The sequence below is a fragment of the Verticillium dahliae genome, genomic scaffold (genome assembly GCF_000150675.1).
Source record: "Verticillium dahliae VdLs.17 supercont1.16 genomic scaffold, whole genome shotgun sequence".
NCBI classification, from domain to species: Eukaryota; Fungi; Ascomycota; class Sordariomycetes; order Glomerellales; family Plectosphaerellaceae; genus Verticillium; species Verticillium dahliae.
Window position 1 is genome coordinate 100,538 of NW_009276935.1, and position 13,114 is coordinate 113,651.

The 13,114-nt window shown below is 56.3% G+C and overlaps 3 protein-coding genes across 3 annotated transcripts; 2 read left to right on the forward strand and 1 right to left on the reverse strand.

Moving 5' to 3' along the window:
- Nucleotides 1-1,916: 1,916 nt before the first annotated feature.
- On the reverse strand, nucleotides 1,917-5,185 carry VDAG_07215 (taurine catabolism dioxygenase TauD). The gene is made up of 2 exons (XM_009656120.1): nucleotides 3,717-5,185; nucleotides 1,917-3,658 (listed from the first exon to the last, which is right to left on the reverse strand). Exons 1-2 carry the CDS (start codon nucleotides 3,874-3,876, stop codon nucleotides 2,637-2,639), a joined length of 1,182 nt encoding a protein of 393 aa, XP_009654415.1. The 5' UTR covers nucleotides 3,877-5,185; the 3' UTR covers nucleotides 1,917-2,636.
- Nucleotides 5,186-6,525: 1,340 nt separating this feature from the next.
- VDAG_07216 (uncharacterized protein) lies at nucleotides 6,526-7,747 on the forward strand (the record flags this gene model as incomplete). Its single annotated transcript, XM_009656121.1, has 5 exons — nucleotides 6,526-6,609; nucleotides 6,709-6,784; nucleotides 7,113-7,199; nucleotides 7,241-7,311; nucleotides 7,448-7,747. The coding sequence occupies 5 exons, from the start codon at nucleotides 6,526-6,528 to the stop codon at nucleotides 7,745-7,747; spliced, it is 618 nt and encodes a 205-aa protein (XP_009654416.1).
- Nucleotides 7,748-8,588: 841 nt separating this feature from the next.
- On the forward strand, nucleotides 8,589-10,930 carry VDAG_07217 (uncharacterized protein). Its single transcript, XM_009656122.1, has 5 exons — nucleotides 8,589-9,290; nucleotides 9,357-9,866; nucleotides 9,926-9,986; nucleotides 10,050-10,574; nucleotides 10,625-10,930. The coding sequence occupies exons 1-5, from the start codon at nucleotides 8,859-8,861 to the stop codon at nucleotides 10,726-10,728; spliced, it is 1,632 nt and encodes a 543-aa protein (XP_009654417.1). The 5' UTR covers nucleotides 8,589-8,858; the 3' UTR covers nucleotides 10,729-10,930.
- Nucleotides 10,931-13,114: the final 2,184 nt, after the last annotated feature.

Below are 13,114 nucleotides of genomic sequence, written 5' to 3' on the forward strand. Positions count from 1 at the left end.
CGAGTCTTCGCCCCTGACAGTCATGCTCTGACTCGTCCGTTGAGGAACGAACCTGATTGACGCTCATACGCAATGCTGCAGCTCCATTCAAAGAAGAAGTGATGCTGATGGCTCGCAGCTGCTCTCGTCTCACTCACCTTCTTCTGATAGGAAGGCACATGTCAATGGAAGCGTCCAGAACCTGTCAAACTCGAAAGAGCGAGAGAAGCCCACGTGAAGCGAACACTTTTCCAGACGTGGCAGCTCAACACTGGCCGTGCAGATGCAGATCAGCAGTCAAAACACCTCATCCTTGAGTTGAGCCCCTACACAAGACAAAAGCACCCCCTTTCTGTGCGCCTCATCGCGTGGTCTGGCGCTCGGAGGCGTCTGAAGGTCCGACGTTGGGGCCAATGGGAGGCCGGAATAGCTACGGTACAATGATTCGAAATTGCAGAACCATCAGACAAGCTCGTGAGGGCCTCGTGGGGGGTATCACTGATAACAGAAGATCTTACAGACGAACAGCCAGTTGGTAATCGATGTAGGACTCGCACGATGAAGAGGTTGAACAAATTGAGGACAATCAAAGCACGCAACATCTAGCGCCCGTCCGATCATCAAGGGAGACGTGGCATCGCAGCATCATGACGCGTAATGAAAACCTTTGGACAAGTGCTCAGGCAACAGCTTGCCACCAACCTTGATTGCTTCAGCTGATGTGGTCGAACTTGCTGCTCTACCCACATGAGTAGCGAGACATGGAGATGCAGCTCGAGTCACGATGCAACCATCTCCTCGTAGCGAAACAAAAAGAACTCAGTGACAACGCTCGATATGAATAAATGAACACCTGGCGATCATGACAGTACCCGAGATCTCGTCCCGAGTGCCACGGGTGAATGTAAATGGTATTGTGTTCCCTTCCAGTACTCTTGGGATCGGAATATTCATCCAACCATCCCTTCCTTTTCCCGTTTGCAGTCAAGCGTTTGGACCTTGTGCCACGCCACTCTGTTCCGCGGCCGCTCTCGCAGCACCCCATGTCTGTCATCACGAATGGGGATTAGGTCAAACCATGCCACCGTGCGCCTGCCGTTGGTGATGCTCTTGACCGACAGTGCAAGCCAAGCTTCAGTCTCGCCTGGAGCTCCCCAGAGAGGTTTCATCGACCGCGTTAGGTCACAGCCCGGATGGAAGAACTCACACCGAAGTGTGAGCTAGTCGGACGCCCGAGCCGAGTATCATGATGACGATGCCCTGCCTCTCGGAGCCCTCTCCATATCGACACGACACAAATACGATCGAAGGCCAAGCCGGAGAGGGCCTAGGAAGAAAGCACAACCCAGCGTCAGGGGAGCCAGTCCACAACACCATCAGGCGAGATGACCCTCTGCAGCCCAGTGAAGAGCAGAGCCACCCCTGGAAAGGGAGGGGGTCATCGCCCCGGGCGGGCCAGCTGGAGCTGCCCTCCACTCCTGGCACACAATATCCCCGCCGTGTTATGGCGTCGCACCGCAGCTTTGCCTGGTAGGTACATACCACTGTGTCTTTTCATGACGCCAGGGTCCCATCAGCCGACTCATTAGCGATCACGCGAAGTGGCCAGGAGTCCGGCAGTCAGTCCTGGCCACCCCTCGCAAGGTCCAATCACAATACGGAGGCATGGGAAAAGAACTTGGTAGCTTTTTCAGGGAGATGTTGTCAGGTGCCTCCAATCGCGTCCCCCTCTCAGAGACAACAGGGAGTTTCACCGGTCTCCCTAGGGCATGAGTGCCCACAAGGCGCTACCAAACGTTGACAAGTCCGCCGGCAGCCTGGTGAACAGACTCGTTCTCATAGGCTGTCACACTGGGCAACCCCCGCCCCCTCCGCGCATATGTCAAGTCTGCAAGGTTAGAGCTCGCACGCAGGAGCTTGATGCAACTAGCTGGAGTGAATGTATGGAGGGGATGGAGGGTGTGGGTTTCTTCAGCAGGCAGGGGATGCACATCATCACGTCGCCCACAGTCCACACCCATTCTGTGCCAAGCCCACCAATCGGTGAGTACTCTGAGCTCATTTTCGGCAGTCAGTGGTCAGGAAAGGTCCGAGAATATACTTCTTTGGCTTCAGGCGGGCTCATTTTCCTTTGATGTTATTTGATGGTCATTGTTGAGAGACCTTCCAGGCAGGGTTTCGTGGAACATGACAACCTTGGCACAATTACGGGTGCCGTCTCCAAGCCTGCTATATGCACTTGACGTTAGCATCTCGCTTCATTGTAACTGTCAGATCTCGGGTATGACAGGCCCTAAAGCTGCCTGAAGGGAGGGCCGTCCCGCCTGTCATGGTCTGGATATAGATGCAGACAGGCGCCCAAAATGGCATGTGGCGAGATCATTCATCTGCTGAGACGGAGCCCAAGGTTCTGACAGCATTTCTATGTGCAGCAATGCGCCAATTGCAAGAAGGTACAATTCCACAAAACTACTTATCAGCGCGATTGTATTTGCTCAAGTCCCCTTCGCCATATGTGCATGCTACTAAGCTAATCATTTTGTTCCTGTTGGTATACTGGGGGAAAAGCCTCGTCGTTGCATTGAGGAAAGAATGACTGCGAGCCAGACAACAAAGAGAGAGAGGAAAAGTAGACTAGCTAAAGCAAGAAGCACCCTTCATTCCTCATCACTATCCTCAAGGACAAATGCAGCGGAACCGGCGGTATACTTTAGTGTAGGGTATACGTCCGTGGGTACCACGGGGAAGATTCGGTCAACTGGGTCATCGCCGTAGGCATATTGCCAAGGAACAGACATACTCGTAGGGATGGACCAGCCCAATTTGGAATTCCGCAGCCACAGTCTGACAAGGTGACGTGTGTGTGATTCAGTGTCTAAGTATGCATCCCGACTGTGCAAGAGCGCCCAGTTATTGAAGAGGATGATATCTCCAGGCCGAGCTTCAATGCGGACTCGATTTCTGTGACAGGCTGCTTTCAAGGCCTCGAGTGCTACCCTCTGATCGATGCTCAGATCTGGGACTGGCGCCTTATCTGAGCCACGGGGCGAGGACTGGGGTCCTAGCCGAGCTGGGTCAACGCTGACCAGTAGCCTCCCCTGATGGAACGTTAAGAGAGGCGCCTGAATGTATCGACAGGGAGCTGCAGGCCATTCTGGTTCCAATAATGATCTGACCACGCAGGTAGTTCGGGCCTGTCTTTTGGAAATTTGGATCGGCCAATTGGGTTCCAGCAGGGTCTGAAGAACGCCTGGGCGGGAAAGAAGATCGTTGAAGACCGATGACGCTGAAGAGACATATGTATTGCCTCCTTCAGCAGAGCAGCCGCGAACATGAAGAGCGACAATGTCTGTTCCCATGTCTGTGTGAAACGGCAATGATGCGTTTGAGTGTATTCCATGCCTCTCATTGCGAGGAATCTCCCATCCCTTTGATTCGGTAATGTGCGACAGCATGTGTCCCTGCTTATTCTGAAGGCCTCTTTGGTCGCCTATGTAGGACGCAATGCCTAAAAAGACAGTTACACTATCCTCGACAGAGTAGCATGAAGTGGCGCCGCGAAGCACACAGAAGCCAACACCCTCATGGATGGTATGCGCACATTGCTGAAGCTTGTCGACAACGCTCGAAGGCAAAGGGAATTGGGTATGGTCGATCTCCTCAGGGTCGAGACCTAAGTCTTTACTCATCTGTGGTCAGCAAAACAACTCCGGCCTTCATGACTAGACAGGGCTTACCGAGTAAGAACTCAAGAGCGTTGTCAATATGAAGCCTGTCTTTCGCTAGATCAATAGTGTAGACCGATGGATCAGAAAAGCTGTCCTGGCGCCATGCCAGAGGTCCTCCAATGGGCTCTCGTTCGCTTGTGGGGGAAGTGAAAGCCGAAGAGATCGTCATGTTGATGACGATGGCCTTAGCCTGATAACCCGGGACTGGTTTTCAAGCGCACGACTTGCCACCGGTCTGAGGCAGAGTTCAAGAAGGCGATTGAGGTTACTAGGCCCTCAACGGAGGGTGAAGCAGGAATCCATGCTGAGGGCCCTCTATTTAAAGAAGTTGGGATATTCAGGGCCTGTGGAGCGTGGCACACCGATGGATCGATTGTCTCGCCGCGGATGGTTCCCGCAGGCCATGATGAGCTATAGCCCTGCAGAGGCGGAAAGAAGGGTTGTATCAAGCTTGCCGGGTACAAGCGAATCGAGGTGAAGGAGGGGGTTCCACGCCCATTGTGGTGTAGTGGGATAGAACGGATGGGCAGATGGTGTTCCCCGGCGAAAGATGGCGACGAGATCGCGGAAAAGACCCCCGGCCCTTGTCAGTAGGGACCATCGTCGGAGCTTAGCTCGGGAGGGGATATGCGTGTGTTGTGGCCGGAATCTAAGCTGCTAGAGAGCAGAGGTCGAGGCCCGTCAAGAGAATCGTGGGTACGTGTGACGTGACGGAGCTTCGGAAGATGGGCCTGGCGACTAGGGTGCTATGGTATTTGTGGTCACTGAGCCATGTACAGGAGGCGCGCCACTAGGCTTCCTACCAGGGGCGTTTGTCCGGCCGGACCAGTCCGTCGTCAATGACTTGTGGACCCGCGTACTTTCGGGTGGCTGAAGTCGGCCAGGTCCAGGTGTTAGTCGTCAGATCAGGATGACAGGCCGATTGACGATACGAAGGTGTCGTCGATATGGTTTCGGCTGTTGCGATATGACCAGGATGGGACAAGGTAGGTAATGGAACGATGAGAAGGTCTTTCTTGGCCAACTGTCCGGCCGGCAATTGTCTAAGACCAACTGTGGTTGGATTGGTCGTACTGTAGGTACATGATCATTTAGTGACTCCATCGCGGAAACGGCGGATCTCTTACAGCATTGTAGCTGAGAGCTCGCGGGTTTGGTGACCTGATGGTGGTGATTACGAATGCAGATGCCAGATCGAAACGTTCCGCCACCCCTTACCGTGAGGTATAAGGTGGGGCCGTTGGGCCTTGATGGCGTTCTCGCCTCCAAGGGTGATCGTGGTGGCTCCAGTTCGGGTTGAGAGAATCTGATGATCTTTCGCGCGCGGTTCCCCAACTTATCGACTGGGAGCGATAGATCATCCATGGTGAGTGAAAGGCCCCCCACGGGGAATCGGGATTCAGGAACTTGCGGCCTAGACCAGGTCGAGGATCGCAGTGCTCTCTTGGGCTCCCGTGTCCTGGACCGACCACTGACTCGAACGAGTTCTCAATGCCGATGCTTTGATCCTGCAGGATGGGCATGTACGTATATGAAGAAACTTAAACATGGTTTCGGGTGCGCCAACACTAGGGCCGGGCTAGCAGCCGATTGGGACCATGTACTCCTTTCGGTGAGCCCGCAAGAGGGATTGACGATAGTTAGAGTTTCAATGGTATCCATAGGGCCTGTCAGATTAACCCTTCTGCCCCTGCATTGACAAGCTTGGCAGCCCACGCTGCATCCAGCGGCAGTCCAAGCCAGGTCGGTCAGCAGTACATCAAAAATTGTCTGACGCGTACAGTACAGCGAGCGAGCGCGCTTGTGAGCTCTGCGAGCGGAACCCAACAGGGCGAAGAGGGCTGATGGCTCAAGGCTGCAGATAACGCGTAAAGAGGTTGGGTTCTAGGATCGAGGACTCAGTGTGCTAGGCGATGATCAGAAGATGATAAAACGCCAGAGGCTCCATGCAAAAGCGGTTCCCCTCGTGGCACACAGGCAGACGCCCATTCCAACTCCAGAACAGGGGCCTTCACAGGCGACAGCTGTGCACCAGCTGGCGATCTCGTGAGCGTTCTACACGTGACTTTGATTTCGCTCACGTGCAGCCTTTCATGTCAGCCTTGAGAACCGACGCTATGATGGTTGGTCCTGGGTCGTGAAATTGATGAGCGAGTATACCTGTGAGCAAACGACAGGCTGACTGGGCACTCTGAGCTGTCGAATAGGTGAAAAGGACACTGTGGGCAGACTGCCACTACCAGAGTCGACTTCAACTCACCGCTTGGCCAGGCAGCCTTTTATTGTGCGACTCACCTCACCTTCCTGGTTGGTACTGTTCGCTGCGTTTGCTCCGGCCTCGAGAGCCAGTTGACACCAGCGTTGTCTTTCTCCTCTTCCTGCAACTGTTCCTCACGATCGAGAGGCAATGGTGCGAGTGGAAATGAGATCGGCGACCATCAGAACGATCACTCAACACGCGCAAGGTCAACGACGGTGCTTCGCCGCTTCATACTTCGAGTCGCGGGAAACGGCGGGAGCCTGTTGAGGGTGAGCCGCTCAGTGAAAGTTGCCCAGCATCAGCGGGGTGTGAGAGAAAAGAGGCAACCGGGTTGTTGCCCGGTCTGGCTTGGCCTGGCCCGCCCCCGACTCCCCCGCTCAGCCCTCATCTCCCTTTTGCGCAGACTCAAGCTGAAGGTGCGCGGGCGGCGCGGCCAGAGAAGGGGGGGAGTCAGCATCAGCGCAGGACAAATCTGTCATCGTCTTGGGGCCATCACCAAGTCTCATCATCAGCACTCAACTTGCGCGTCGTCGTTCGACATCTGAGCAAATCGGTTGCATGCTCGCGCGCGCGCAACAGGTCGCCGGTCTGTTCGCCATCAGCGCAGGGCGCTCGTGTCCAGCTGTCCAGACTTCCGAGTCGGTACGCCGTCACCGGTCAAGACAGGGTCGCCTTCTAAGTTGATTTGCACGATTCCCCGATGCAGGTTGCAACCCCCCTCGCGACAGCTGAAAGACGGAGCCGGTCGAGGATGCCATCCGGCGCTTCACCAGGGGCATGGAACGGAAGACCTCTGGGAGCGCCGCCCGCAACCCTGGTGAGTGTGTGCTGTTTTCTTAGTTCGCGTTCCGTCCCGATGCCAGGTGCGCATCGCGCGCCGACGGTCCCTCCTCTGTGTTGCAAGCGCAGCATTGCCTCCGTTCCCATTCAGACTGCTGTCACAAATCAGGCGTCGGGAGTATCGACACAACAAAGGATCGCGCCGGCAGGAATATTGATCACACCCTATATTTCTGCACGGCAAGCTCCGTTGGTCGATCGATGGGCAGAAGGGCGTCGACAAACGGCGCGCGACCTGAACATCCCCCCTCTGGCGGCGCAGCGCGCGTTGGTGGGCAGATGTATTGACGAGCATTGAGCGACAGGCGCCCGTTCTGAAGAGGAAGCGTCGTACTGGCACAGCAGCAGCAGCAGCAGCAGCAGCAGCAGCAGCAGCAGCAGCATCAGCAACAGTAGCCGCGACTGCTCGGCCAGGCGTGGCAGACGCAAAAAGTTGGTTTCCAGGCCAGCAGCGGTACCACCAACAGCACCAGCAATCCAGCCACCGAGCGCGGTTTTCGACCGGTGAGACGAGCAAAGGCGATGCGACCGTGGGGCTGCAACCACAGCAGGGATGGTGTCCTGTAGGGTCGGACAACCAACAACAATGGTCGCATGCCGAACCTGCAAGGACTGCGACCATTGCTCCCAACAACAATAGGAATTGGGCCGGGAATCATGCTGGCAACAACGGTATTTCCGCCAGCGTTTCGCATCCCGCCAACGGCCAGTGGACGGCGATCAACCTGGATGTGGTCGGGTGTTTGTCCACGAGGCCACCATCACCAAGAGCGCTGCCATCACCTTCAGCACAATCACCATTGTCATGGAGCAAGGAGCCATGGGCATGCGCAACGCCAAACTGCGAGGCGGATCCGCCCTTGAAGCCAAGGCAGGAGGAGCCGACCATGACGATGGCACACGAGCCTTCTGGACAGGCGGCAGGCGCACCTGGATCTGAGTTTGTGTCCGCATCACCGGCGCCATCTTGGCCACACACGCAACACCACGGGATGGCTGCTCCTTCTCCTCTGGTGTTTTTCCTGCCATCCGATGGAGGCAGGCACGAGCCCAGAGCCATTGCCGGCACACATCACAGCGGCAGGGACTCATACAACGTCTCGAATCTTCCGCACAGTTGGCAACGGCAGCAGGAACTGCCATTCGTCACCGCCGCCAGAGCCAGCCCCGACTGGGTGCCCAGTGCTCTTGCCCACCAGGCTGTGACACGCCACGACATCACCTCTCCCTCACAATCCGTCAGCTCCTTCCCTGCTGACCGGCTTCCCCGGGCTCACCGGTCTCCTTCCGAGTGGGGCGCTATTAGTGCACCTGTCTCTGGCCTGGTGCCCGCCTCGAACTCCGCTTACACGGCAGGATCGACCCAGGCGATCCCGGCAACCACTGCGCTGGGTCCGACCGACCCTTGCGTACCCGGACGACAGCCGCAGCCCAACCATGGCCGCCCCCAAGAACCATGGCCGCTCAAGGATGAGGACCAGGGACGAACCGTCGCCCATGCACAGAATCACCATTTCGGCCACAACCACAATCACGACCATAGCCATGTTGGCGGTACCGCCAACCGACCCCTGGCCTCGGATCAAAGCCGCCCGACCTCTCACTACCACTACCATGGCCTGCCTGCCAGCCCTGTCGTATGCCCTGACTGGTCCATGGCCGTCGACAACCCGACATCTTGGGCCTCGTCTGTCGAGTCGGCTGCTCCCCACGCCCTCCAACACGTTCGGCCATCTTTGACTCGACACGGCCAGCGGTTTGCTTCCGGCTCTAGCTCCATCATCGGCGATTCGTCCACACCCACAGCCCTGGGACTGGTGACGACACGTTGCCAACCCGCTTACCCACGTCCATCCCCTGCCGTGGCCCCTGCGACGTTGGCGACCGGCGGTGAGCAGCCGTGGTCTTTCTCGCAGTTCCTACAAGACCAGACTGATCTGCTGGGCCTCGACCAGCAAATCTTCCGTTCCCAGATCACGGACAGCCTGTCTATCGACGAGAGTCACGGCCACCCTCAGCACCAGCTTGCCCATCCTACTCCTAGCAACACCATGACCCTCATCTCACTTGACGGCACACGCCTGAGAGATGGCGTCTCCATCCGGCGGAGCGAGCAACAAGCAGCTACTGCATTGGGCTGGAGCGGCTCGTCCCTGTCGTCCGTCGAACATGTCGGCCATGTACCGGCGCATGGGCCCACCTTTGGACCTGCTAACCCACCAGTGACCAACGACAACTGGGTGGATGACTTTCCGTACATGGTCAAGCCAGAAGAGGCTCCTCTCGAGTACAGAGATATGCATTTCCGGATCGCTTTGGCGCCAGCAAACGATGATGACAATGATAATGACGCGGCCGAAGACCCAGATGCCAACCACGCAGACAAGAAGCCTAGAGGTTGTTTCGACGACGAGAAGCGAAAACAGACGGCGGACACTCGAAGACGGAAGGCATGTGTTCGATGCCGAACCCAGCGGATACGGGTAAGAGCGTTTCAGGCCCAAGGCGCCAAATCAACCACACCATACAAGACTGACCAGCCGTGACAGTGTGTCGAGAACCCCAAAGATCCTCATGGCGACTGCATGACCTGTCTTAGTGTCGATACAACTTCGCGGAAGACCACCCGGCCCGTTCATTGCATGCGCTCCAAACTTACCGATATCATATTGTACCGTCCAGCAGGCTCCTTGAATTACACCCAGCGCTGGGACGGATCACGAGTGACTGATGTAAACGACTGGGATGGCCCGTTGATTCAACACATCGACATGATGCAGGATATTTGCCCCGTCGGCTTCCCAATCCGGCTGGAAGTACGCAAATTTCACCCTCGAGAAGGCGACAGAGTCCATCGCGAATGGTACACAGCCAGCAAGGCAAGACGACACGAGATTGCTCCGTACGCTCTGGCAAACCTCTCCAAAACCGTCCAATACTTCAAGGACTACGTCTCAGAGCATGCAGAGAAGGCCTGGCGACAGTACTGGAAGCGGAAAGGACAGGACGATATCATCTCGCGGCACTATAGCGAGGCCATGGCGCACACCCACTCTTTGGTGAGTATCCACACGCAAATTCATTCTGTCTTCGGGCAAGTTAGTTGACCTAGCCACAGCATCTACCTCCTCAGGAACGAGAGCTTCTCGAGAATGTTTTCAAGCTTTGGTTCGCTACTCGTACGTGCCCATTCCCCTGTCTGCCGTTCCCCATCTCCCCAGCTCGCCCCTGACGCCAGCCAGAAATCACGCTTGGGTCTTCTTGGATTTCCAGTGAGGACAAACTCGGCATCATGCCTGAAACGGACCCGGCATATCCCCAGCCTAACAAGGCCCCCACTCCCAAGATGGTCGTTGCCCAGTTTGACAGGCTAAACCCCATCTACGTGCTGCGGCAACTGCGTGCCAAGGTACTCAAAGGGCTGGAAAAGCTCACGCAGTCGCCTCGGCGCGAGTCGTTTTTTACGGTTTACATGACTATATACATTCTGCTCCACGTGGTCACTTTGACCTGTCAAGACCGTCACGACTACGCAAAGCGTCACAACAATCGACTTCGCTACGATATGCCCCCTTTTATCGAAAACCTGCAGCATGGCGCCGTTCTTATGCTCTGTCATTGGGATTACTACAAGGGCCGGAGCAATGCCAAGGGCGAGGACAAGGCGCTGACCCTCGAAGAGATTCTCGAGAATGGAGGTGTGTCTCCGTCACAGCGAACACTGATTCTCGACTCGGAAAGGCGTGTGACGCAGTTGAAAGCCGAGGGTATGTCTTGGACGCTGCTTGGACACGAACACAAACTCACTTTTCAGTAGGCAAGATTACGACTGAGGATTACGAGAACCCATACTTTTGGATCAGCCAAATGTTCGACAAGTCTTGGTCCCCGGGTCAGGTCTGGCAGGCAAAGCATTACTAACCAAGTGGAGCTCCTGTCGAGGTATGAGATGATGATAGACGGCGAATAACGTGGTGTACCTGCTTTCATGACGATTCATTTTCCCATCGCATATGAGTCTTTTTCTGCATTTTCTTTCTTTATCGACATAGCCCAGCCATTCATACCCTTACACCGCGTCCATTGCGGCGAGGATAGTTGTAATTTATGGTGATTGTACTACCACTATGTTCGGGCGGGCCAGTGCGGGTGTGAGGAGCATTGAGGCGTATTCGGAGAATGTTGGCACCAACATGGTATCCTAAACAGCGACGCACCTCTGGGCAGGACGAAGACCTTTGCTGGAAGAGAGTACTTACTGCATTGCATTGACGACAATGACCGCTGGCATATGGAGGAAGCGGGGATCATCGTGGCAGCAGCGGTCCCACACGGCCACTACCTACATAGTAGGTACCTTAGCTTGCTTGGGTACATGTAGGTAGGCTGACTGAGATGAGCGCGGCGACCTCTCGGAGGCTAGAGACGGACACCGTGCTGTGCGTTAGTGCGGAAGAAATGGCCTGATGGAGATGACGAGCTGACGAGCCAAACCGAACTATGGCAGCACCACAATTCAAGGGAGCGGTCGGGTCGGTAGGTAGCCATGGACTCCGCCGTCTGATCTCGCACTTTTGCCCCTCTGTGACTCTCACCCCTCACCTCCGGGCAGCCACGTTGTTGGTGGTTTCGTGGTGCTAGGCCAGCCGAGTGCTACCTGGCCCTACTTCTCTTGATTACCCCGACAGTCGCCGAGGACCACATGGCAGAAGGGCATGGTGGCCACCCTTATCATGTACAACCCACCGGGCGCATGCGGATGGCGGCTTCGCCACGTGCGCAGCATGCAGCGGCCAGGGGCGCCGCTAGCCGTTTCCCCTCTCCCTTCTCCCCCCTCCCATCTCTCCATGTCATCCCCCCCGGACCAGACCAGACCAGCCAGGCGGCCATGTACTCCCGTTCTGTGCGGAGAGAGCTTGTTCTTGTCGGTTCTCTGCTGTGAAACTTTGATGCCACATGTACTGTACCCTCTCTGCAGCTTTCTCTCTTTTTTGCTGGTTCCCAGGGTTGTTTTGTTTCGTTTTGGCGTCATGTATGCAGCGGAGCGAGGGGGACACAGGCGCACGTTGTTTTTCGCCCAACGGCCGAACCGAGCCATGATCGCTCTGACGTGGACGGAGCACACAGACTGGCGGGCGAGAAGAGGGGGCGGGCCAGAAGGGCTGCTAGGCTAGGCCGTCCGCACATGTGCCCGTAGGCTAGTACACGTAGCGCGGCCTGAAAGCAGCGGGCAGAGAGGGCAGGAAGAGCAGAGGAGAGCTTTGGAAGACCCCTATGGATGTGTGTCGCGTGGATACAAGTACACTCGCATCGGCGGGCAGGGGATTAGACACCACGCGTGGCCGAGCGACGGCCCTGGTTTCTCTCTTTGTCAGTGCCTGCATCGAGACTAGGAAGGCGAGGGGGGGTGGTGGTGGTCGAGGTGGAACGGCAGCATTTCCTTCGTGCATCAAGCGAAAAGGAGAGGGGAGGGGCGCCGACGGAGGAACACGACGCGGGTTTCTAGATTGCCTGCCTGTCTTTGACAGGGCTGGGGGCGCGTTGTTGACTTGGGCTGAAACAGATCGTCATGGGCGAAATGAGAAAGTTCGGTTCTTCTTTTTTTTTTTTCTCCTGTCGTTCTCTGACATTGTATGCTTTTTCTTAAGCTTCTGGCAAGGTGAAGGAAAATTGCACAGGCAGATAGACTATACGTAGGGTGCGACTTGGCTTCGTGTTGGATGGCCAGATTGTTGGGTCGTGACACGAGGTGATCTGCATTTGACTCCCACCCTGGGACGCCAAAAAAAAAAAATAAAGAAAAAAAAAGGTACCAACCAGCCAGGACATAACCTCGGCTTGACCGACAGTAGATTAGATGCCCAGAGAGGCACCTCAACACGCGAACGACATGGGATGTGACGGTTTGATGGGTGATGCATTGATGAGGAACGACGTGTGCGGTGCATACAGCAGTGGCGGCGCCTCCCAGCTAGCAGTTCCTGTCCTGCTCCTCGTTCTGCCTGTGGCGCCTCTCGATTGACGTCTCGACTGCTTGCTGTAACAGACACGCGCTGTTCCAAGCTGTCACAATGCTAGAACAGTACCTTGACTCCTCATGGCGCGGATTGGAGGACTGCCGGTGTCTACCAGGGGGGGGGGAAGAGTCTGCCCGCCGCATTCTGGGCTGCCAGGGCGGGCTTAGGGGCCGAACTGGGGCCTGAAGGGGGGTCCTGTGGCTGAGGCCTTGAGCGCTGGGATTGGCCTGGACCCGCGCTGGCCCCCCCCCCAGAAGCCTTTCCCAGACAGCCAGACAGGGCAGAAGAGT

Coding starts and splice junctions, on each gene's coding strand:
- VDAG_07215 (XM_009656120.1), bottom strand. CDS start 3,876: ATGACGATCTCTTCGGCTTTCACTTCCCCCACAAGCGAACGAGAGCCC. Junction 3,659..3,716: donor CGCTCTTGAGTTCTTACTCG/GTAAGCCCTGTC, acceptor AGATGAGTAAAG/ACTTAGGTCTCGACCCTGAG.
- VDAG_07217 (XM_009656122.1), top strand. CDS start 8,859: ATGACCCTCATCTCACTTGACGGCACACGCCTGAGAGATGGCGTCTCC. Junction 9,867..9,925: donor TGGCGCACACCCACTCTTTG/GTGAGTATCCAC, acceptor ACCTAGCCACAG/CATCTACCTCCTCAGGAACG. Junction 9,987..10,049: donor CAAGCTTTGGTTCGCTACTC/GTACGTGCCCAT, acceptor GACGCCAGCCAG/AAATCACGCTTGGGTCTTCT.